Raw genomic sequence first — 26,401 nt, 5'->3', positions numbered from 1 at the left:
TTTTATAACCCAGGCTAGGATTACTTCATAATTTCAAATATAAACTTCCTATAAAAAGAGTATCCTTGATCAAGCAATGGTCATGGCATAACAAAGTTCTATAAATTTCCCAACCTTACAGTCTAAAAAACAAGTAAAAGTAACCAAGCAAAGGAGAGGAAAGCCATTCCAAGAAAAGACAGCATGAACAAAAGCACAACGACAAAAGTCTGGAAACAGACCAGTGAGTTGGGTTTCACATCATGGTAGATTATCAAATACAGCTAGGACGGGAGATTAAAGGAATGATGGGAAAATACATAGTCTTGTCATTTTTCTGAATGGCAATTTGTCAATACACATGTCAAAAGCCTTTAGGTATATTTATCATTGTAACAGAAGTTTCAGTTATAGGAATTTATCCTAAAGAAACAGACAAGTGAATAAGGACTATACACATAACTATTCATCACAATGTTATTTATAATAGCAAAATAAAAGAATCTTTGGCTTCCAACAGCAGGAGATTAGGTAAATAAATTATAGCATACCTCAAAGGAAAACAATGCCAGAGGCTCTATTTTCATTGTGACCAGATATTTCTTCAAAAACCATTATTAAAAATGAAAAAAGCATGCTGTATAGAATAGCATATAGAGTATGAAACCATTTAAGTATTGATAATATATACATATAAAAGCTGTTAAAATATATTCCTTATAATGTTCAAAATGGTCATTAGTGAGAAAAGCAGGTTACAGAATAGCATGTATAGCATGAAACCATTAAACCATTAAAATATACTACATATAAATCTGTTAAAATAGAGATGTTTACAATAAGCCACCTCTAAATGATAGAGTAATATATAATTTTACATTTTTATTAACATTTATTTTCTATTTATTCAACAATGAATATGGATTATAGTTTTAAGTTAATAAATAAATTTTTTAAAATATTTTATTTATTTATATGAGAGAGAGAATAAGCGGTGGGGGGGGGGGGCACGTGCAGAGGGAGAAGCAGACACCCTGCCAAGCAGGGTGCCTGATGTGGGACTCGATCCCAGGATCCTGGGATCATGACCCGAGCTGAAGGAAGACGCCCAACCAACTGAGCCACCCAGGCGCCCAATAAATAAATTTTAAATATGATTCTGATTTCCAATCCTAACTGTGACGATCTGCTCAAGATACTATATTATCTATTACAAGTCCCATATTTTTATCTTGAGAAAAAACAATACTTTTAACAATGGAAGAACCCCCAGTGGTGGGAATTTCAGGATTAAGGAAGATGAAAATACAGTTATGACCACAATACCACACCCAACCCCAAATCCGTGATGGTAAGTTTTAGTTCTTCCCTATTTATCCATGAAGAAGCAGTATAGAAAGCTGGGAGAAAATCATGGTCCAATGGACAAGGAAGGAAATAAATCAAGTACAACTTCAATCCAGACAGCATTTGTGCAGCCTGGAGAAACACTTTTGAAATCTTAACTAATCCCTGGGCAGGGAAGTGACACATTGCCATATGTGTTTCAGGCACAAAATATGTATAATGCCCAAAATGAGATAGATTCAAACTCCTAGCCTGCAAAATTTACAGATGGTTTCTCAACCAAATTAACCTTTCTTATTTTCTTTGATGAATTTACTAGACAGATGAAAAAAATGTGAGCTCCATAAAAAGAAGTCAGGTAAATTCACAGAAGGTTAAAATAATACTCAAAGGCTGTTAACACAGAATATACAAGGCTAAAAGGAATATTTAACATATCAGAGTATAAAAATAAAATCCAAAGATGATCTTGAAGACTAGAACAATAAAATGAAACAAAGATTTAAGTAAGTCACTATAATCTGAGATAGTTTTTTTTTTTTAAGATTATTTATTTATTTATTTATTTATTAGAGAGAGAGAGAGAGAGAGAGAGCACAAGTAGGTAGAGAGGCAGGCAGAGGCAGAGGGAGAAGCAGGCTCCCCGCCGAGCAGGGAGCCCAATGCGGGACTCGATCCCCGGACCCTGGGATCATGACCTGAGCCGAAGGCAGCCGCTTAACCGGCTGAGCCACCCACGTGCCCAGAGGTAGTTTACTTTAAATCAACTCTACAAGTACAAAGCAGAGAGGGACCTCTAGCTTGTCAACTGTTCAGTGTTGGGGGGCTGGGAGGGTCAAAACCTAGACATTTCATTTTTGACCACTGGGTTCCGGCCAACAGTCTAGCATAGATGCTAAAAGGCTAAAAAAAAAATTGGACCTTAACAAACAGTATGCTTATCAAAAGATAGCCCATGCCTGTGTACTGAATCAAATCACACACTTAAAAGGGAGTGAATAGATGAAAAAGGCATGTACAGCACAGAATATTAAATAATTAAAGCTAAATATTTAAGGAGGTGTCTTATGAAGTAAAAATAAAAATATTTCAAGAACACCTGGGTGGCAGATAAGCATCTGCCTTCAGCTCAGGTCATGATCTCAGGGTCCTGGGATCAGTCCTGCATAGGGCTCCCTGCTCAGCGGGGAGTCTGCTTCTCCCTCTCCTCTGCCCCTCCCCATCATTGCGTGCTCGCTAGCTCTCAAATAAATAAATCTTTAAAAAAATAAAAATCTTTCTAAAGGAAAAAATAAGAAACATGTGAAAATTACAGTATTTAACACAGTATTGAGAAGAACATTCTAACAATTAGAGCTATCAAACAAAAGAACAAGTTGCCTCAGAAACTAGGTAAACTCCCTATCATTGGAAGTGTTTATGAAAAGGTTTACCAACTGTCAGGAATGTTGTAAAATCAATTCCTGCACTGGAAAAGCAATACATTAGACATTTCTAAGGCCCTCCCACCAAAAGTTTCTATGATTCCCTATCTTACTTTTAACCATTAATGTAATTTATGATTAGAATTAACCTCCTATCTCCAAAAATAAAACTAATTTTTTCTTTTACCTATTAATTTATGAAAAGCAACTCCGTCTTTTAATTTCAATAATCTTGCTTTTGCTATATTTTGACAAATTAGTTTTAACTGTTCATCTGGATTCTGTCTTGATAAAGGCAAGAGTACTAAAAGCATATTTACATAGTAACTTACTTTAAGTATTTCTCAATTACCTAAAAGTATGCAGAAAAAAAAGATTAGAAGTAAACAAGAAAAATTAATAAACAATGGTTATCTCTGGATGGTACAGCTGAAGGTAAATGTTTTCTTTTTTATGCTTTTTTCTATTTTTTAATATTTGCACAACGGACATTCATAGTTTTACAGTTACACAGAGGGAAGAGTGTCTTAAATGTCTTCATTTGTATTAACAGTTAAGTACATCAATGTCACAGAAATTAATGATCTGGTCACTGCACACAGATAAATGGACATTGCTATGGTAATGGCCACAGTGAATATAATCTTAAAAAGTTATCTTGATTTAAAAGATCCTATTTTCTCTGACAAACTCTCTAATTAGACCCATGTACATATAATACTAGAGATAATTTTCTTTTGAACTGAATTATCTGATGGTTACAAATAAATCTAAACAAAAAATTAATATAAATGTAAATTAAAAAATACTTTATAAAGTTAAATATTTTTCTTTTCAGTTCCATACAACACAAACAACATTTTCTACTCCTATTTCATATGAGCTATACAAATAAAGAATAAGTAGTAGTAGTATGAAGAATGTCATGTGTATAAATAGCACTGCTGAGTACATAATGTTCTAGGGACAGCAGGGAAAAATTTCTGACACAACTTGTATGAATGAAATTAAGTAGACTGCAATATGTACCCTCATTCAATAAAACTCTTTACAAATAGAAATCTTGCTGCTGTTACAGTTTCAAATCTGTTTCTTCATTTTTAAAACAAAGTGGTAAGAGCAGATTACCTCTAGGGTCTCTCCAATTCTAAATTCTTACAACATTTTTTAATTGTTACAATCACTTCTCTATAGTAGTAATTAAGATGTCACCGTCCTCTTCTCATCCTTTTTTTTATTTTATTTTATTTATTTATTTGATAGAGAGACACACAGCGAGAGAGGGAACACAAGTAGGGGGAGTGGGGGAGGAAGAAGCAGGCTTCCCGCTGAGCAGGGAGCCCGATGCAGGGCTCCATCCCAGGACCCTGGGATCATGACCTGAGCTGAAGACAGACGCTTAACGACTAAACCACCCAGGCGCCCTCAAATAAATAAATAAATCTTTTAAAAAAATAAAATATTGACTTGGGAGTAGGACATTATATACATCTTGGAACCTTTTATTCTTTCTTTTTTTTTTTTAAGATATTTGTTTGTCAGAGAGAGAGAGAGAGCGCGCGCGCACACAAGCAGGGAGAGCGGCAGGCAGAGGGAGAAGCAGGCTCCCTGCTGAGCAATGAGCCACATGCAGGGCTCAATTCCAGGACCCGGGGATCATGACCTGAGCCGAAGGCATAGACTTAACAACTGAGCCACCCAGGCGCACCCCAGCCTTAATGAATTTTAAATGGCATAAATAGGTATTTGTTCAAGAACATCTGTATCTAGGTACTCTCCTGTCATACTCTTTTTATCTTATCCCTGCATCAACTTTCTCCTTTACAGAGTTAAAAAGAGTTCACAAAGGTAAAGATCAACTTTAAAAAAATATATCTTATAATCTTAAATGTAAGCTTTCATTTTCTTGATCTACAATAGTAACTACTATACTTTAGGAAAACTCCAATTTTAATTAAAACCCTACAACAGCCATTTCTGATTGCAGCATTATTTCATTGTCATGTGACAGTTTTCCCAACCAAAAAAAATCACTGAATAGATGGAAAAATCTATAATCAATTGTTGGTATGTTAGTTAGCTATAATCACTAGTCATTATTTTGGATAGCAAGTGAATCCAGGGAAAACAATGGCAAAGTCATCTCTTGGTTATGTAAGTTTTGAAATGTGTTTACAAATTCTTTGACACTCCTTCTTCTAGAGGTGGGATCTACGCCCCCTCCCACTGAATGTGGGCCCACCTTGACAACTCCCAACTAATAATATGCAGTTGGAAGTGACACTATGTAACTTCTAAGGCCAGGTCAGAAAAGGCTCTTTAGCTTCTACTCTCCAGCTCTTAATCTGGGAGAAGCCAGTAACTATAACAACTTGAGACCACCACTCTGGAGAAGCCACCTGTAGGCACTCTGGTCAAAAGCCAGCTGAGCTCCCTGTCCATAGTAAGCAATCAACAGCTAGTCCTGTCCGTAAGCCACCTTAAAGCTCCACTTCAGCTGAGCCTTAGAGGACTGCAGTGGCAGCCAACAACTAATTAGAACCGCATGAGGGAATCCAAGTGAGAAATGCCCACCTGCGGGTCCCAAATTCCTGAGTCATAAAATTGAGGGGAAAAAAAAGGTAATTTTAGGCCACAAAGTTTAGGACAAATGTGTTGCACAGCAATAGTGTAAAACAGTAGTTTATCCACTTTACAGAAAGAACTCTAAACCAACTAGGTAAGAGACCTAGTGTCCACTTCCAACTCTATCACAAACTAGTAAATGAAATTCACTAGCCTGAGTGAGCCTGTTATTTCCATGGAATTCAGCTTCTTCATCTATAAATGAGGCAAAATGAACTTTAAGCTCTAGCATTTGTAATTTTTACAGCCTTCAAACTGCTTCCTCCTGATTCTCATTTTTGCTTTTGTTGTATTATGATTCTTCTATTTCTAACTCAACATTTGAAAATGTGTTCAGAACCAAAAAGCAAGGGTGCCTGGGTGGCTCAGTCGGTTAAGCATCTGCCTTCAGCTCAGGTCATGATCCCAGGGTCTGGGGATGGAGCCCAGCGTAAGGCTCCCTGCTCAGCGGAGAGCCTGTTTTCTCCCTCTCCCTCTGCCCCTCTCCCCGCCCGCCCACCCTGGGCTTGTGCTGGCGCGCGTGTGAGTTCACACCCTCTATCTCAAATAAATAAATAAAATCTTTAAAAAAAGAACCAAAAACCAAAGACTTTGTGGTACACAATAAAACATAAATGATAAATGAATATATTTTTGTATTAAAAATTATGATCACATCAAGTCCTGCATTGGGCTCCTTGCTCAGCGGGGAGCCTGCTTCTCCCTCTGCCTGCCACTCCCCCTGCTTGTGTGTTCGCTCTCTCGCACGCTCTCTGACAAATAAATAAAGTCTTTTTTAAAAATTCACAATCTTAAAATAGAAAATTTCCTGACTTTATCACTAAAACCTTTTACAACAGGCCCTGGGTAATAGTCTTATTTTTATACTTTTCCATACTTTTCATGTTAAATATGTGTGTGATTTTATAATCAGAAAGAAATAGAATCTATTAAAATTTAAGATATGCATACTGTGACCTAGCAATTCCACATCTTAGAGAAATACTTGCACATCTCCACAAAAAGAAATGTAAGCCCTGTATCTTGTCATAAAAAACTGCAAATTAAGGAAATGATTGGATAAACTGTAGTTTAATTCATATTTCAGAATACTATGTAGCAAATTGAAAGAAAAGAGTACTGACAAAGATGAATCTGCACAGTACGTTATGGAGCAAATAAAAGGACACAAAATGGCATAACATTTTTTATTTATTCACAAACACACACACACGATACATTTCTATAAACACATAGTTATTTAACTCCATAGAAGAGGGTCTGTCAAGGACATCCAAACTATTAACTGTAGTTACCCAGAGAAGAGCTGCTATTAGGAAGGGCAGAGAGGGGACTTTCATTTTATCTTACTTGTCTGGCAAAACAACTACAATGTATTTGTGCATTACTTAGGTAATATTTCAATTAAATTTTTAAAAATGAACTTCATTGTTTTAAAACATGTTTTAGTAAACTACTTCCTCTGCAAAGATGAGTAGAAATGTGTATAATATGACCCACAATAGCTCAAAAATTCAAATATTTGATAAACTTCTCACATAAAGTACTAGGACAAAAACATTTATCAAGAGTCTAATCTGTGTCTAATCTGTGATAGGTACTTTATATGTTATCCCATTTAATCCTAACAGAATTCTCATCATTTTTTCAAGAGAAAATGGATGTTCCAAAGTTAAATAACCCGGCAAAAAAAAAAGTGATATTATGAGACAAAACTCAAACTGAGGTCTGCCTAACTCTAAAAAGCTGAAGTTTCTCTTAAAGAAAAAACTAAAGTAGGGGTGCCTGTGTGGCTCAGTTGGTTAAGCCTCTGCCTTTGGCTCAGGTGTCCTGGGATTGAGCCCCATGTCGAGCCCCATGTTGAGCTCCCTGCTCAGTAGGGAGCCTGCTTCTCCCTTTTCCTCTGCCCCCCCAACTCATGATCTCTCTCTCTCTATTGCTCTCTCTCTCTCACATAAGTAAAATCTTTAAAACAAAAAAAACTAAAATAGATACCCTTCAATTCACTTGTAGCTAAACAACTCTACTTCAAATTCTTAAGTTTTCAAATGCCCAAATGACCCCATTTTTATCCCAACTAGAAATTATAATAAATATATAAGCTATAAAAAGTACTTTTAAATAGATTAAAATTTAAATTACAAAATATGATTTAAAAATCAGAGTCTAAACTACTTTTAAATATATAAGTTAAATATGTATCACATGTTCTAACAATAATTCTCAGCTACTCTCAAAAAATGATGTCCTTTGAGGATAGATGAAATGAAGTATTTTGAACTTGTCACCATCAAGAAGTTTTTAAGATGATATTCACATTGAGACATAATCATAATTAAGGAACAAATTATTACATAAAACATATTATACACAGGGCACCTGGGTGGCTCAGTCGTTAAGCGTCTGCCTTCGGCTCAGGTCATGATCCCAGGGTCCTGGGATCGAGTCCCGCATCGGGCTCCCCGCTCTGCGGGAAGCCTGCTTCTCCCTCTCCCACTCCCCCTGCTTGTGTTCCTGCTCTCGCTATGTCTCTCTCTGTCAAGAAAATAAATAAAATCTTAAAAAAAAAAAAAAAACAAAAACAAACATATTATACACAAAAGTTGCTGAAACAAAGAATCCAAGAGGAATGAACAGAAAGAAGAAAAGACGTTAAGAAGGACAGTTTAGAAGCAATGGCAATGAAAAAAGAAAAGCTTTATTTCAAATCCTCTGATATCCACCCAGAAATTACTTCTCTCCCCAACACACACAAAAGGATTTCCTTCTAGGAGTGCTTGAGTGGTTCAGTCAGTTAAGTGTCCAACTCTTAGTTTTGACTCAGGTCATGACCTCAGGGTCATGAGATCGAACCCCACATCAGGCTCTGCACTCAGCATGGAGTCTGCTTGAGATTCTCTTTCCCACTCCCTCTGTCTCCTCCCCCAGCTCACTCTCTGAATGAATGAATGAATGAATGAATGAATGAATAAATAAATAAATAAGATCTTTTTTTTAAAAAAAAAAGGATTTCCTGGGGCGCCTGATGGCTCATTCATTAAGCGTCTGCCTTCAGCTCAGGTCATGATCCCAGGGTCCTGGGATCGAGCCCTCCATCGGGCTCCCTGCTCAGCAGGAGGCCTGCTTCTCTCTCTCCCACTCCCCCTGTTTGTGTTCCCTCTCTCGCTGTCTCTCTCTCTGTCAAATAAATAAATAAAATCTTTAAAAAAAAAAAAAAAAAAGGATTTCCTTCTAGCACCCTACCATAAAATCCATGGCAATTTAAAAGGTAAGCCGGAAAGTTGAGGCCAAGGCAAAAATGACTTAGTTCTTTCCTAGACAGAGGAGAAAATATCTATGTTGAAGACCAGCTTTCTACATGCCCAGAAATCAGATTCAATTCATGAAAATAAAGTAGAATTGTTATCACAGCTATTAGATGCATAAGGCTAGGATGCTTAAATAATATGAAGGTTTTAACCTACCATATAAACAAGCATAACTATAGATTTTTATTGTTCTAGATCACATCAAGATGTTTAGATTATCTTAAAAAAAATGTCCTGTAACATCACTAAACGATTTCATTATGAAATCAATTTTCTAAAGGTACTACTGACAATAGATACAAGGCTCCTTTCCTGTCTGGTTGGCTTTAAACAAAAATGTGCTCATGCTCCCCACTCATATTCAATTTCTAAGTATTCCCAGATCTCACCTTTTGAAAGGCCATTCTGCCTCCCCACAAAATGCGCTTAAAGAAAGCAGAATAGGGGCACCTGAGTGGCTCAATCAGTTAAGCAACCCACTCTTGATTTCAGCTCAGGTCATGATCTCAGGGTGGTGAGATCAAGCCCTGCGTTGGGCTCTGCGCTGGGCGTGGGACCTCGGTAAGATTCTTTCTCCCTCTCCCTCTGCCCCTGTCCCCCCAGCTCACTCACTCTTTCTCTCCCTCTCTCTTAAAAAAAAAAAAGAAATAATAGAGCAGAATAAGTTACTAAAAACCACATGTCCAGGAATGCCTGGGTGACTCAGCTGGTTAAGCATTTGACTCTTGATTTCAGCTCAAGCCCCGAGTCAGGCTCCGTGCTTGGTGTGGAGTCTGCTTGAGATTCTCTCTCTTCCTCTGCCCCTCCCCCACATGCTCTCTCTCTCTCAAAATAAATAAATAAAATCTTAACAACAACAAAAAAAAAATGTCTAGGGGCACCCAGATGGCTCAGTTGACTGGTTAAGTGTGCAGCTCTTGATTTTGGCTCAGGTCATGATCTCAGGGTCCTGGGATGAAGCCCCATGTTAGGGTCCACACTCAGTGGGGAGTCTGCTTGAGGATTCTCTGCCCTTCCTCACCCCACCCCCCACTAATTTGCCTGCACGTGCTCTCTCTAAAATAAATAAATAAATCTTAAAAAAATAAAATAAAATAAAACGACATGTCTATTATCTAATCTCTTCCTTCTTTGACATATGAAGAATTGGTATTCTTACCTCCATCATGCCCCTCTCCTAGCTTCAAAATGGAATTAATACTATTTTAGTTGAAATAATGGATAATGTTTATATGTATTTTGTAAAGTCTATTTTATTTTTTTTGAAAGTCTATTTTAAATACCAGTAAGTTTTTCCCATTTGTCATTATAGCAACATTGTTTGTAACTCTTTGAAGTTAAAAAAAGCAAAAGTTATAGTTAACTATTTACAGTATTTTTAAATTATTTTAAATAATTTAATTTTTAAATGATTTTATTTTATTTTACAGACACATACTTAGTGTTTACAATATGCCAGGCACTACGGCTCTAAGTGCTTTCATATATGAACTCATTCAATCCTCATAATAACCCCAGGCAATACTATTATTACTTCCATTTTGCAGAAGAGGAAATTTAGGCATGGAGAAGTTAAGACACTTGTCCAAAATCACACTACTAATTGGTACAGGAGCCAGTTTCAAACCCAGGCACTCTAATTCCAGAGTCAAACTTGTAAACAGCATATGAAACTTCCTCTCCAATTTGTTGAAAACTCTTTAAACTGTTTGTCCAGAAAATGTTGCATTTTGTGGGAGCCTTTTTAGAGGGGAAAAATACCACTAGGAAGTTTAAATTATAAGGCATTAAATCAATTACAAGACATCAATAACAGAAATCATATTTTCAAAAAGAGGATATTTTGCTTAGTTCATGTGATATTATCAAATTAAAATGGGTTTTCAAAGAAAAAAGTTACACTTAAAAAGTATGTTTAAATGTAACACAATTTGATTTTTAATTTCTTAATCATTAAATTTGACAAAAAAATATGAAATTTACATTTCATAAGCATCAAGATTATATACAAATATTTGTAAAAAAGCAATTCTCTGTTATAAATTATATACTAATAAAATATAGGAATGCTACAAAGGATTTATCAGAAATATTTAATAAGCACTACTATTTGCCTAATAAATACTATAAAAGTTGAAATTTCAAACCGACAGTCTATTTCCAAGTACATTGCTTTTTTAAATAAGGTATAACATACAAGGTGTAACTTATTATGAGATTGGAAAAGCAGTTACCTTTTATATTCTTTTAATACATTGTTCCAGACTTAGCTAAATTTCTTAAAACAATTTCACTATATTATGACAATTTGGATCAATTTAGGGATATCTACCTAGGAAAGATCTCTATCTCTTTCTATCTCCCATTTCTAAACTGTGAAGAAAGAGATGAATTATAAAGAAGAAGCAAAAATCTGGTAACTGAAATCTTGGCTAAGTTATTCCACTCTAGGCTTCAGTGTCCTTGTCTACAAAATGAGGAACTTAAACTAAAATAATATCCACAAATCTGTATAGTTCTAAAACTTTTTAAATTTTATTTTCAAAAAGTTTTAAATCTCACCTCATCTGAGGAATCTAGCTGTCCCAATGTTCCTGTTGCACCTGCAAAACCTTTGGAAAGGAAAAAAAGTTTCCTTCATAACTGTTACATACTGACTTACTTTAAAATTATTTTGAGACATAAACAAAAAGCCAAGTTTTATTACCTTAAGACAACTCATTCTAACAGATATCTTGGCAGAGTTCAACATTTATCTTTAATAAATTCGGGTCTAATAGATTTATGCTTCCAAAGAAATCTCTAGTGAAAATCCAGATTTAATCATCACAAATGGTGTTTTAGAAGGATCTGTTACTTCTTAGTTTTAAACCATGGTTTGTTAAAATATTGAGATACTAAAGTTTTGGGCTATTCTTAAATAGCAATGTTTTTCATGAGTTAGAACTAGAACCTTAATAAACTAACCAAATTCCATTTAAGAAAAACACATTCTCTTCTTTGGCCCATCTATTCTTTCTTGCTTCTACATTTTTACTACTTTCCTTAAAAAGAATCACACGTTATTTAAATTTCTTCAATAATAAGTCAAGTTTGAGGGTCTTTTTGTTTTAATACAGAAAAGTTATCACTGTCCCAATTAAAACAGACAAACCTTGAGCTGCCAGAGTGCTAGTGCCAGCTGATGGCTCCTGTATACCATACACAAGTTTGTCCTCAGGATATGTAAGTCCAGAGCTCTTCAAAGCTATAAGGTACTTTTCATGACTTTTCTTTGCACAAGCATTTTCTCCAAGACCTAATATTTAAAACAAATTTAAAATCAGAAAAAAAAATTCCATTCAAAATATAAGTAAAGCAATCTCAGTAATTAATATACATACATATATAAAATAGCTGAATATTCTAATGGCAGGAAAACCCTAGAATGAATATAAAACAGCTTCAGACAACAATGCAGAGCATGCTTATAATGAATAATAAAATCTACTAGGTAACTGAGTATCTAAAATATGCCAGTCACAGGAGGTGCAAAGATTAACAAGAGTATGTCTCCTGCCTTAAGGAACTTGAAAATTCATGTAGAGAAAGGTAAATAATATGGTAAGTGACAAGTGACAAACCATTTGGTTTGACAATCTATGATCTCATAATACTGTGCCATTAGACTTACCCAAAGCAAAATACTTAGGAAAGGCTTCCTGGATAAAATAATGTCTGAGTGGAATTTTCAAATACTATAACTGATATTACTCTTAATTCCTGCTTTATCAAACTTTTTCCATCATATTTAAAAAATTAAAAGTATAATTTCTATAGAAATATCAGTAAAAACTAATTTATTCCAAAAAATATTGAAAAGCTTAGGTTCTAGAGTTACACAATCCTAAAACTTTCACTTTAGTATAGCAGCTTATTAATTATTGCCAATTTTTGTTTTATTTTTTAATGTATTTATGGAGAATGGAATGATAGTAAAAGAAATTTTAGTATTATTTTGAGAATTCTTTAAAAGTAAAAAATTACTCTGTCTGAAAGCCAAATTACCATGGCCTTTGATACCTCCTAGGCAAATTATGTATCTTAAATTAAGGTCTCAAGCTCTCCAATTATAAAAATATATAAGTGAACTTCTTTAATATTTGTTGAGCTTTTCTGTATTTCCTCTGTTTGCTAGCCTAATAATTGCAATAGAACAGTTTGTTTTTTAAATATCTGTCTCTCTGGGCTGGTTTAAAAACAACAACACTCTAGCACCTATTAAACAGGAATATATCCATCCTTCAAGTCCAATATTAAAAAGTTACACTTAGTTCAAAAAAAAAAAATAATAATAATTACACTTAGTTTATAAAGAATAAAGACCTTCTAAGCGTCCTATGTAAGAAATGACTAAATGTCTCCTGAATAATAAAAGCCATGTATTTACCTCAATCATGACAGATGAAATTTATAATACTTTTTTTTTTTAAGATTTTATTTATTTATTTGACAGAGAGAGACACAGTGAGAGAGGGAACACAAGGAGGGGGAGTGGGAGAGGGAGAAGCAGGCTTCCCACCGAGCAGGGAACCCCAAGCGGGGCTCGATCCCAGGACCCCGGGATCATGACCTGAGCCGAAGGCAGACGCTTAACGACTGAGCCACCCAGGCGCCCCAAATTTATAATACTTTTTAAGTAACAAAATATATTTTATCAACCCTCACAACAAGCCTGAGAAAAATGAATGTATAATAATCATTTTTTTAAAAAGATGGGTAGGGGCAGAGGGAGAGAGAAAGAATCTTAAGCAGGCTCCACATCCAGCACAGAGCCCAACACAAGCCTCAATCTCACAACCCTGAGATCATAACCTGAGCCAAAATCAAGAGTTGAATACTTAACCAACTGAACCATCCAGGTACCCCTATAATTACCATTTTTAAAAGTAAAGAAATGGAGGGGTGCCTGGGTGACTCAGTCGGTTAAGAGTCTGCCTTCAGCTCAGGTCGTGATCCCACAGTCCTGGGATCAAGCCCCGTGTGGGGCTCCCTGCTCAGCGGGGAGCCTGCTTCTCCCTCTCCCTCTGCCCCTCCCCGTTCCCCTGTTCATGCTCTCTCTCGCTATCTCTCTCTCAAGTAAATAATGGAGGCTTAAAAACATGGCTAGCCAGTGAATAAGCAAGCAGTAACTACAAGTGCAGTAGCCTATAAATTTTAAACTTCTGAACCAAAATTTAACGTGATTTCCATCACTAAAAGTCAGCCAAGGATTTCTGTTGTTTTTTTATTTCAAGAAATAATTAAAAAGGAATTGTAGAAATAAGACAATTATCATAAATCATTCCTAAGGTATACATTCTTACAATGATTAAGAACAACTTGCTGCTTTCTTCCACAACAGCTGAGATTCTAAATAAGGCTTGAAGAAATAACAAACAGACCACCAGGTATAATTTGATCTTTCTCCAGCTTTGTCTCCAAAATTCAAATACAAGCTACCATCATCTTTATCCTAGGCTGCAGTTGAGTTTTTCTATTCTTGCCCCTTCCAATCTATTTTTGGCAAAATAGCAAGTCAACTTTTTAAAACACATATCTGATCAAGTCACTCTTAAACTTAAAATATTTCCATGACTTCCCAATACATTCAGGATAAGATATAAAATATCACATGGCCCATGAGAGCCATGGATCTAGGCTAATTGTGGTAACCTTATTTGTGCCACTATCACCCTACATTCATTTCATTTCAACAGTACACCTTTTTTTAGTCCCTTTTTAAAAAAGTAAGCTCATTCTCACCCATAAGTATTTCAACATGGAATCTAGGAGGTGTCTAGGTGTGACTGATATTCTTTATATTTATCCTGCTTGAGGTTCATTAAGCATCTTGCATCTATAAGTCAATGTTTTTCATCCAATTTGGATGAAATTTTAGTCATGATTTTTTCAAATGTTTCTTTTCTGCCACATTCATACTCTTTTGTCCTCCTGGGATTCCAATTACAGGCACGTTAGAGCATCTGATTCTGTCTAACAGGTCCCTAAGGCTCTGTTGCATTTTCTGTTTTCTAGAATGAATAATCAATTTTTTTTAATGATTTTACTTATTTATTTGAGAGAAAGAGCATGAGCGGGTGAGGGCCAGAGGGAGAAGCAGACTCCCCGCTGAACAGGGAGCCCAATGCGGGGCTCGAATCCAGAATCGATCATGACCTGAGCCAAAGGCAGACGCTTAACCGACTGATCCATCCAGGTGCCCCCAGATTGAATAACCTATTAATCTGTCTTCAAATTCATTAAGTCTTTCTTCTACCCTTTCCAGTCTGCTGCTAAGCCCATCCAGTAAATTTTTTCCCTTTAATTACTGCTCGATGCTAATTTTCAGTTCTAGATTTTCTTTTATTGTTTATATTTCTTTGCTAAGATTCTTTATCTCTTCCCTCATTAACATCATATTTACTTTTAAGTATTTGAACAGATCTTCCTTTAATTTCTTGAACATATTTATAATAGTTGTTTGTTTTTTTTTTTTAAGAGAGTGGGGAATGGACAGAGGGAGAGGGAGAAAGAGAATCTTAAGCAGGCTCATGCCCAGCACGGAGCCCAACACAGGGATCAATCTCACAACCCTGAGATTGTGAACTGAGCCAAAATCAAGAGTTGGATGTTTAACCAACTGAGCACCCAGGTGCCCCTATAATAGTTGCTTTAATATCTTTATCTGCTAAATCCAATATCTGGTCCATTTCAAGGTCAATTTATATTGACAGCCCTATTTCTTGGTTATAGGGCATAATTTCTTATTTTCCTGCATGTTTAGTTTTTATTGTATGCTGGACATTCTAATGACACATTATAGAAGATTCTGGATTCTATTATCTTCCTTTGAAGATTATTAATTTTAATTCTAGAAGACCATTCAATTAACAGCCTGATCACCTAAAAACTCACAAAGGTTTGGTAAAGGTTTGTAAAGGGCAGGTCTGTAGGGGCGCCTGGGTGGCTCAGTTGGTTAGGCATCCAACTCTTGATTTTAGCTCAGGTCATGATCTCAGGGTTGTGGGATTGAGCCCCATGTTGGGCTTTGTACTGGGCGTGGAGTCTGCTTGGGATTCTATCTCTCTCTCTCTCTCTCTCTCTCTCTCTGCCCTTCCCCCCGCCTTACTCTGTCTCTCTCTCCCCCTTTCTAAAAATAAAAAAAAATGAAAATAAAAAATAAGGGCAGGTCTGTAGAAAGTCTAAGGTTCTCAAAAGGCCCTCTAAATTGACAGGAATAATCTCTAAACTCTGTCTCAACTAGATGCCTGTGGTATTAACAAGTTCTCTCCAGTCTGGCTGGGCTGAAACTCCAACATCTCTGAAAACTGCTTAACCTCTTATATCTCTATTCTGCTTTTAAACCCATAGCAGTCACTCTCTAATAAGGCTGAAGCAGTCTTCTGTACATGTGTATCTCAGTCCTCGGCCAAGCACTTTCAGAGGTCCCCCCATCCATCTGCCCCCATACCTCTTGGTATTCTACCCCAAAGATTCCAGTTTCCAACTGTTTCAGCTGTCCCTAACTGTGACCTCTACCTCCTTAGCTCAGGTGGGCCACCACACTGCTTCAATACCAGCTTGTCGCGCTGCAGTCAGGAAGTTATCCCTAGACAGAGATTCGGAGCAATCGTGGGGTTCATCTCATGCTTTTCTTTTCTCTCAAAGATTTATAGTCTTGTACTGCCCTCTGTCCAGTGCCTGATAACAGCTGCCTCACATTTTTTCCAGTTTTATGTTGTTTATGACATACGGGCTAGCCCAGAAATCAAAAGCAGAAGATGTCCTCTACCTTAAATACAACCCCATCCCATTACCACCCAAGCCCCCTCACCCTCTAGCTAAATGACTTTCTCTCAACCATTAGGTTTTACTTCCATCACTTCTTCAGTGAAGCTTCCCCATCTTCCCCATCAGTGAAATCAAGTCTCCCTCTTATAAACACTTGCCCTACCCTTTCATATTATTTACTACAAGTTTATAAATCATACAATTTTTTCGGTTTGGGAGTTGTATTAATGCCATCTCACTCACTAGACCTTAAGCTTTATAAGGGCAGGGATAGGATTACCTGGTTTACTACTTGCATTCCCTACCCCAAACTCTAGTACCTAGCCCAAAACCAAGCACATAGTTGGTGCTTAATAAGTATTTGCTGAAAAAAATAAATGTCAGATAAGACTATCTCTGAATAACATATGGTTCACAATACACATGAAAATTTCACCATTCTAAAGAAAATATAAACTTTCCAAAATGTGTTGTTCAGGAGCCAGCAGAAATAATGCTATTTAAAGTATTTGTTGTACTATAAAACTGAGCTAACCTGAAGAATTTTAAACTGAAGTATTTTATATAACAGTATATCATATACAAACATACTCAACAATTCCAAGTTTTGTAACTTAAATTCTACATTATTATAAAATCCTATGCCATACAATCCAAAAGTATAGAACACCAAAAATGAAGACACAGAAGCAGTTTTGTTACTGTTTGGGGAAGGGGAGGTGGAGTAAGATTATGAATATGTCACACCAAAACTTAGAGGAGACCTGGATTCTAGTGCTAACTCCTAGGTAAGTTAGTTGTGAGGCACTGAACTGGTCATTTAATTTTTCTGGGACTCAGTTTCTTCATCCATAAAATAAGAAGTACTTTTAATAACTTCCACCTTTAGCATTTTATGGAAAAAAAATCTACATTTTACATTTAAGTTTGAAAATACACAATTTCTTATGATTACAGTGACATAAGTAAATTTTAACTTTCTTCTATGCTAATGTTTTACTTACCAGAAGTCAGATCTTTGTAGTTTTGTTGATTTGTCAAAACCTGAGTAAGAACAGAGCGCATTGCTCCTCCCATTTTAGTTAGATCTTCTAAAAAGGAAATTTGAGGTTCCAAAAGCTGAAGGACTTTGTTAAGGTCTTTTTCTGATGGTACATCAGCTGCTGAAAAAACATATAATTAACTTCCTTTAAAATATTTTGCTAAAAAATAACAATATTTTATTCTTTTAAAGTTATAGCAACTTGGATAAGAGTATTTTATAATCAAAAAATTAATATAAGAACTCTGTTTAGGGGTGCCTGGGTGGCTCAGTCATTGGGCATCTGCCTTCGGCTCCAGTCATGATCCCAGGGTCCTGGGATCGAGCCCCGCATCGGGCTCCCTGCTTGGCAGGAAGCCTGCTTCTCCCTCTCCCACCCCCCCGCTTGTGTTCCCTCTCTCACTGTGTCTCTCTCTGTCAAATAAATAATCTTAAAAAAAAAAAAAAAAAGAACTCTGTTTAGAAGGTAGTTATCATTGGGGCGCCTGGGTGGCTTAGTCAGTTAAGCATCTGCCTTCGGCTCAGGTCATGATCCCAGAGTGCTGGGATCGAGCCCCACGTCAGGCTCCCTGCTCAGCAGGGAGTCTGCCTGTCCCTCTACCCCTGCCCCTCCACCCTGCTCATGCTCTCACTCACTTTCTCTCAAATAAATAAAATCTTTAAAAAAAAAATGAAGAAGGTAGTTATTCACCCAGCCCCCAGCCCCCGGCCCAGGGAAGACTTGCTCAGAAATTCAATCATCTGAGAAAAAGTAGATGGAGAAAAGAGATGACTTCATTAAGGTATTAAGCACTTAATTTGGTTAAAAAGCATTCATTTTGAGGCTCCTTTATTTCCAGATATATAAATGTAAACATAACACCATTTCAAAATTAGACAGTGTTTAAGAAAAAGTTAAGATCACTTCCTAAAATAAAACAAGACAGAAATCAAATATTGAGAGTAGCATATGAATATTAGAACAAAAAAATGAAAAAAAAAAAGAATATTAGAACAAAATTATGTCAGCACTAAATTTAAACCTGTGTAGCAAATAACCCATCCTCTATCATATTCTAAAAATACAGACTCACGTTAGCTGGAGGTCAAAGCAACTAAAATGAAAAATAACTGTTTTCGGGGCGCCTGGGTGGCTCAGTCATTAAGCGTCTGCCTTCGGCTCAGGTCATGATCCCAGGGTCCTGGGATCGAGCCCCGCGTCCGGCTCCCTGCTCCGCGGGAAGCCTGCTTCTCCCTCTCCCACTCCCCCTGCTTGTGTTCCCCCTCTCGCTGTGTCTCTCTCTGTCAAATAAATAAAATCTTTAAAAAAAAAAAAAAAAGAGAAAAATAACTGTTTTCATAAACATAAATGTTTTTACTAGCTTTTAAGTACCAGAAAAGACATGCCTAGTAGAGTTGGAGGAACAGAGAAAAAACTTGTACAGCAACTGAAAAAGAATATTTAAAAGGGAAAAAAGAAAAGATTTTTCAGAGAAACTGAGGTCCTGAAGAAATGAAAAATGAGATTTAGAGTTCAGACATAATTAGCTAAAAGGATGCTTATAAGGGAGCTAATAGGGGGCCTGTGTGCCTAGGAAAGGGGAACATCAATTTCATTCAACATTTATTCAGCATCTACTACATGATAGGCACTGGGAAGCAAAACTAAGTAAGAACTAGTTCCTACCCCCAAGGAACTAACAACCCAGTTCAAAGATGATCTGTAAATGAAATTCTAGATCACTCTGAGTCCTGGGACCCAGACCAAAAAAAAACTTAACTTTCTCAGTGGATAACTAATACTGTATATTATTCATCTTTATGTCCTCCCCAGTGACTTATGTAGTAACACAGCAAATATTTAATTAACATTTGTTCTTCATTTGCAAGGGCTCTAGATAAGCTCTGACACTCATCTGAGGATTGTAGGATGAAATGACAAATGGAACTCAAGGCATCTGCCAAACAACAAAATCTCTGAGCTTCTATTATTACCTCAGATTAAATGATTTCGAATCCTTTCTTTAATTTTAAACAGTGATCTCTACACAAAGTAATGTAGTAATTTTTCTAGCATAGAAAGAAGAAATGAATGTTGAGCATAAGTGATAATATAGAAAGGAAAATTTCAGGAAACTAAGTTCATGACATTCATCTTAAGTCAAAAAAGTGCTTCCATTCATTCCTTTATATTTTCAGATAATGGTAACAAATAATTATCAAAGCTATGTACCTATGTCATCTATCTATTAAAACTGCTAAATGTCCCTAAAGAAAAAAAATAAACATAATACACTTTTGTATGAATTACTCTCTGATCAAAATAATGGTTCTCATAATAAATGAGTTCTACTTATTACCTTTCTAAAATAGGACACTTATAATACAAAATGTAAATTTCCAAAAACTCTGGTAAATAGTATATGAGAAATAGCACAAAGGCAAGTTCAATAACCTAGCTGGTCTCTAGTTCCTTCATTCCAAAGAGAGAGTAGTTTGGGGCTGAATCAAAATAATTCTTCCTGTATTTTAAGACCTACTTGAGAGGAGTGGAAGTTGTTAACAAAGGATTGTATATTTTGCTTAAAATGTAGAAATAAGAAGTATAAGTGTTTGCTCACAATGAGAATAACATGGTACTTTTATTTTTTTTACTTTTTATTGTTATGTTAATCACCATACATTACATTATTAGCTTTTGATGTAGTGTTCCATGATTCATTGTTTGCGTGTAACACCCAGTGCTCCATTCAATACATGCCCTCCTTAATACCCATCATCAGGCTAACCCATCCTCCCACCCCCCTCCCCTCTAGAACCCTGTTTGTTTCTCAGAGTCCATCGTCTCTCATGGTTCGTCTCCCCCTCCGATTTCCCCCCCTTCAGAGAATAACATGGTACTTTTAAGAATGATGAAGATTCGGGGCGCCTGGGTGGCTCAGTCATTAAGTGTCTGCCTTCGCCTCAGGTCATGATCCCAGAGTCCTGGGATCGAGCCCCACACTGGGCTCCCCGCTATGTGGGAAGCCTGCTTCTCCCTCTCCCACTCCCCCTTGCTTGTGTTCCCTCTGTCACTGTGTCTCTCTCTGTCAAATAAATAAATAAAATCTTTAAAAAAAAAAAAATGATGAAGATGCTATATGTTTCTTCACACTTCAATGATGGGGGGATAGATAAAAATGTGTGCCATAGTTTCAAACTGGATTTAAGATTATTTATAGTAAATAAATAATTTAAAACCTCTAAAAGTAATTCAAGATGCAGTCCTTTAAATGATAAAAATACAAGTATCATCAGAAAGGTAAAAGATCAGAAAAAGTTAATAAATTTGTTTCATACCACACTAATTGGTATCTGTAATTCACAATGTCAGACTGACAACTTTAACAGATAATATCTAAATCCAAAATATTTAACTGAAGTATATTAGTCAAGATGGTGACTAAATCTTAAAAGGCAAGAAGATTATCTATAATTTGCATGTTTCTTTTTTCTTTTCAATAATATCATGATGCTTACCCCCATACATTCTACCTGTAATATGGGAGTGAATAATTTGACTCTCTCCTATGTTGCTATATACGGAGAGGAATAAAAATATAGAGACATCTACAAAAAAAAAAAAAGAGAGAGAGAGAGATGGTGAAAGAGTAGTTTAGCTTCTAAAACTCTAAGTTAAATTCACACATTTCCAGGACTTCTTAATTCTGTTCTATCATAATATAATTGTAAATAAAGTCACTTTAACCCCATAAAATGATTATCTCCTCATCTGCTAAAGGCCAAGTAAGTTTGATCCTAAGCATCTATGACCCCAGGAGCAGAAAGTCCCAAACTGTGCTACTACAAGGTACCTATCAGGTCATGTAATTGATGTATACTAAAGTATGTTTTTATTTAGTCTCTGTATTTCATAGTCATATCATAAAACAAGTTAAGCAAAAAAATGATATCTGAAAAAATTCACCTTGTTATTAATGCTAAACTGTGTTAATTGGGAACTTAAAAAGAGTACTAACAAAAAGTAGATTAAACATACCTGGTTCATTATAGCCTTCTCTTAAGTACTGAATAAGACAAAAAATAAATCTTGGAAGAACAAATTCAGACATCATCAGTAAGTCTTTGGGGACACAGGGAATATTTGAACTTGATTTAATTTGATGCCTTTTGCAAAACCTGTAATATGAAAAAGAAAAAAATTAACAGTGATGTCTAATCTGCCAGGAACATATTACCTCTATATACAATATCCATAAACAGAATGCAGGCCAATATCAAAGCTGATTTATTACTCCTCTACGATTCTTAGGGTACCAAGTTAAAAGACTATAGTTTTAATCAGTCTTTAAATAAAATATGTGGCTGAGGAGGATTTCCTCCTAATAAAAGACCATACTAGTTAGGTGCCAACTAGAATACAAAAAGAAAATCTTTTTAAATCATTACAGGATTTAATATTTTTTAACTGCCATTTATTACTTTCACATATTACTTTATTACTTCCACCCTTTATAAACCATTTAGTAGAAATTGATTATTTCCTAAGAATTCACATTTTCTATTCCTTAACTATTTCTAACTTATTGTATTAATGAATATGTAAGTGACAGAAATACTTAAAGCTTATTTGAAAAATTTTTAAATAGTACACATAAGTATATACATTTCTTTTCATCTTGTTTATACTTATTTTAAAGTATGATTGGTATACCTGAACAAAAATGAAGCAAACTATTCTGTATTCACAATCCAAATAATCACAAGTAAGATATTTCGTGGCAATACAAAATAACCAAACTAAACATAAAATGCCCAGAAACAAACTTATTAGGAAGAGTGCAGAAACTATCTTACCTAAAAAACATAAAAGATCTGAATAGAGAAAAACTACATTCTCAAATGGAAAAACCAATTTTATTTTTTTAAAAGTCAGTTCCACCAAGCTTAATGCCGTTACAGTTAAATCACAATGAGACTAATCACAAACTAATTCTGAAGTTCCAATAGAAGAGCATATGTGTGAAAAAAAAAAAATCAGTAAAACTCGGGGAAAAAAAATGATTACTGACAGTGACTTAGACCTTAAAATGTAGTACAAAGCTATTATAATTAAAAATCTGTGGTAATATAATATCTTCAGTGGACCACAATGGACTCTAGAAAGAGACTACATAAATTTGTGAAAATAGTATCATAAATATGGCATATCAATTCAATGTGGAAGGAAGAAGACTTTCAATAAATTGCTTTAGAACAATTGATTATTTTTCTGCAGGAAGTAAATTTTATTTTCATCTTACACCATATACAAAATATATTCCATACAAATCAAAAGTGAAAAAAGGTACCAGGAAAAAATAAACTATTCCCCCTCCATTACTTCAAAGTGTAGAAAATGTAAGTAAAACTTTAAACCAAAAGCCATAACTGTAAGATAAAAATTGACTACATAAATCAAGCTTCTATACAGAAGACAATTACAAATTGAAAAAAATATTTACAAGAAGTAAAACAGATAAAAGATTAATATCTTTGATAATGAACACTTGAAAATGGATAAGAAAAAGAAAAAGAAAAAAAACCAATTCAATAGAAAAATCAGCCAAGGTCATGAACAAGTCACAAAAAAAATTACTGAATGGCCAATAAACATGAAAAGATGCTCGAGTTCACTAATAACCAAAGCAATGAATTTTATTAAAATAAAAAATGAGGGGCGCCTGGGAGGCTCAGTTGATTAAGTGTCTGCCTTCTGCTCAGGTCATGATCCCAGGGTCCTGGGATCAAGTCCCTCATTGGGCTCCTAGCTCAGCAGGGAGCCTGCTTCTCCCTCTCCCTCTGCCACTCCCCCTGCTTGTGCTCTCTCTCTCTGTCAAATAAATAAATAAAATCTTTTGAAAGGAAGGAAGGAAGGAAGGAAGGAAGGAAGGAAGGAAGAAAGGAAGGAAGGAAGGAAGGAAAAGCTTCCAAATATAACAAGGAATCCCCTAAAGTGCCAGAGAGCCCATCAGAATTTAAAAAATAATAAAATAGGGGTGCCTGGGTGGCTCAGATGGTTAAGCGTCTGCCTTCGGCTCAGGTCATGATCCCAGAGTCCTGGGATCGAGCCCCACATCGGGCTCCTGGCTCAGCGAGGAGCCTGCTTCTCCCTCTCCCTCTGCCTCTCTCCCTGCTCATGCTTTCTCTCTCTCTCTCTCTCTCTCTCTCTGTACCTCTGTGTCTCAAATGAATAAAATCTTTTAAAAAAATAAAATAAAAAAATAAAAAATAAAAAATGAGTAACTAGAATTGACCATTTTGTGATGGATTTAGAGAAAGGCTTATGGGGAAATTTTCCACTTGAGATCAGACGGTCACATCCTTATCAATCTTAGTATAACGCGAAGTAAAAAAAATCAGACACTGTGATGTCTGTGAAGCACACAGCACCATTTAGGAAGTGTTCTTACCAAACGTGCTGAATTCGACACCAAGTCTCGAGAGCTGACTTCCATTTATAAGAAATATAGGTGCTAAAGGAAAAAGTTAAAAACACCACAAAAAAGCAAACAGATAAATCATGAATGCAGACCATTACACAGGACAACAGACTCAATTTCTGCAACCTGTCAGTGGCAAAAGGAAAAAGGAGGTAGAAGGACCACTCTAGGTTTAAAAAAGCTTGAGAGACCCAATAAATATAATGTGTGAACGGATTGTAACAAACCAACTTTAAAAAGGTATTCTTTTAGACAACCAGGGAAATCTAATTATGAACTGGGTAATAGTTTATTAAACAATTTTATTAGGTGTGATAATGGCATTGTGGTTATGTAAGAACGTTCACAGGTATTTTATGATATTATTTTGTATAGGTATGCTGGTAGCAGCACTGCAGTTATCACTGAAAAATGAAGCCTTATCTTTTAGATATGGCTATATAAATACTTACAAATGAAATGCTTTAATGTATGGAACTTGATTCAAAATAATCTGGTGGGCTAAACTGAAATAGGTAGGAGTATACCAAGACCAACTATGAGTTGTTAATTGTTGAAACTGGGAGATGGATACAGGGGGATTCACTATGTTATGCACATTAAATAGAATGTGGGCCAATATCAAAGACAATAAAGTACTCCCTTCACATTTTTAAGGCACCAAGTCAAAAGAATGTAGTTTTAATTGGTCTTTAAATTTAAAATGTCACTGAAGGAGTTTTTCCCCTAATAAAAAATCATAGTAGTTGGGTTTATTATGTGCACTGCTTTTATATATGTGTGAAATTTTCTGTACTAAAAACCTAAAAATTTTTTAAAAGGAAGTAAATATTTGCATTTTTTTAAAGATAAATACTGAAGCATGTTGGGGTGAGATGACAATGTTTAGGATTTCCTTCAAAATACTTCAGCAAAAGAGAAAAAAGGACAAATGAAGCAAATGTGGCAAAAATCCTGATAAATGTTGAATCCAGTGATGGGTATATGGAGGTTCAATGCCCTCTTGCATTTACATTTGTCTATGTTTGAAAATTTTGATAATACAAAAAAGTTTTTTCACCTTGAGGACTGGTTAAGATTCACTTTACTAATTCATTGTTGGAAAGCACACTCAGAAATTTCTGTTATCATATGCATGAAGTGTAAATAAATCCAGTTTTTGGTGATGTTTTAGCAATATCTATTAAAACTTTAAGTGCTCAAAAGCAAATGAGCAAAGGAAATTTAAAAAAAGAAAAAGAGAGACAAACCAAGAAAAGACTCTTAACAATGGAGAACACACTGATGGCTACCAGAGGAGAGGCGGCTGCGGGGATCGGTGAAATAGAGGATGAGGATTAAAGAGTATACTCCTTGTGATGAGCACCGGCTGTTACATGGAAGTGTTGAATCACTACATTGTACACCTGAAACTAATATAACACCACACGTTAACTATTCTGGAATTAAAATTAAAACTTAATTTAAAAAAACTTTAATAAGTATTCATATCCTACTCTAACATTTCTATTTCTAGGAATTATACAGAATTGCTCCTAAATTTTCAAGACTGCATCTACAGAAATGTTCATTATGGCACAGTTTACAATGCAAAAGCTAGAAACAGCTCATGTGTTCAGTAATAAAGGTTAACCAAATTATGATAGATACATAAAATACTTTGTTAAGAAGAATGAGGTAGATCAACAAGTACTGAAGTAGAATCATATCTAAGATAAATTAAGTGAGAAAACACATAATAGTATATATAGTACTATCTTTGTAAGTAAAATTTTGGAGAATAGGAAGGAAAATGTTAATATATGTAAGAAAAAAATATTTATACCAAATACATGTATACCAAATTGGTAGAAATTAACCAGGAATATGATATAGCATACTTTAGTTTCTACATTAACTCTACCTATAATTTTGAATTTTGTATAACAAACATATGCATAACTTGGTAATCAAAAGGAAAAAATTCACACTAAAAGCAAACAATAAGTTATGCCATTCATTTGGCTTTAGTTCCACAATTTAAAGCATTAATTCTTAACCTTTCTGGGTTCATAGACCCCTTTGAGAATCTAATGAAAGTTATAACTCTTTCTTAAGAAAAATATATACAAACACAAAAAATAAAGCATTCAGAGTGTTCACACACTGCCTAAGTCTATCTATCCTTAAGGCAGAACTTCCAAATGTTAGGTCAATAGATTACAGTGCAGAGATACAAATTTCCTCAGCCCTGGGATGGGCAGGGTCTGAGCAGCCCCCTCAGTTGCTTCTGTGCCCCATCCAAACATTTCCACATCTATCATATTATGAAACAGGTTAAGAAGTATTATATCTTAAGGTCCAAACCTTTATTTAAAGGTAAATATGGTGGGGTGCCTGCCTGGATGGCTCAGTCGGTTAACT

General features: G+C 35.5%; 1 protein-coding gene across 6 annotated transcripts in view; it reads right to left on the bottom strand.

Annotated features, from left to right (window-relative positions):
- Positions 1-26,401, bottom strand: part of UBR3 (ubiquitin protein ligase E3 component n-recognin 3) — a 230,411-nt gene that overhangs the window by 183,206 nt on the left and 20,804 nt on the right. For 4 of the 6 annotated variants that reach the window (XM_078070968.1, XM_078070970.1, XM_078070971.1 and 1 more), the window contains exons 2-5: positions 21,556-21,695; positions 17,500-17,658; positions 11,838-11,981; positions 11,246-11,295 (exon numbers count right to left, since the gene is read on the bottom strand). In XM_078070968.1, coding sequence (XP_077927094.1) covers positions 11,246-11,295; positions 11,838-11,981; positions 17,500-17,658; positions 21,556-21,695 — 493 coding nt within the window. The remainder of the gene's footprint in view (positions 1-11,245; positions 11,296-11,837; positions 11,982-17,499; positions 17,659-21,555; positions 21,696-26,401) is intronic. The other 2 variants (XM_078070969.1, XM_078070972.1) reach the window with 1 other exon arrangement.

Source organism: Halichoerus grypus, chromosome 4 (genome assembly GCF_964656455.1).
Source record: "Halichoerus grypus chromosome 4, mHalGry1.hap1.1, whole genome shotgun sequence".
NCBI lineage: Eukaryota > Metazoa > Chordata > Mammalia > Carnivora > Phocidae > Halichoerus > Halichoerus grypus.
This window is presented reverse-complemented; position numbering and strand designations above follow the sequence as displayed.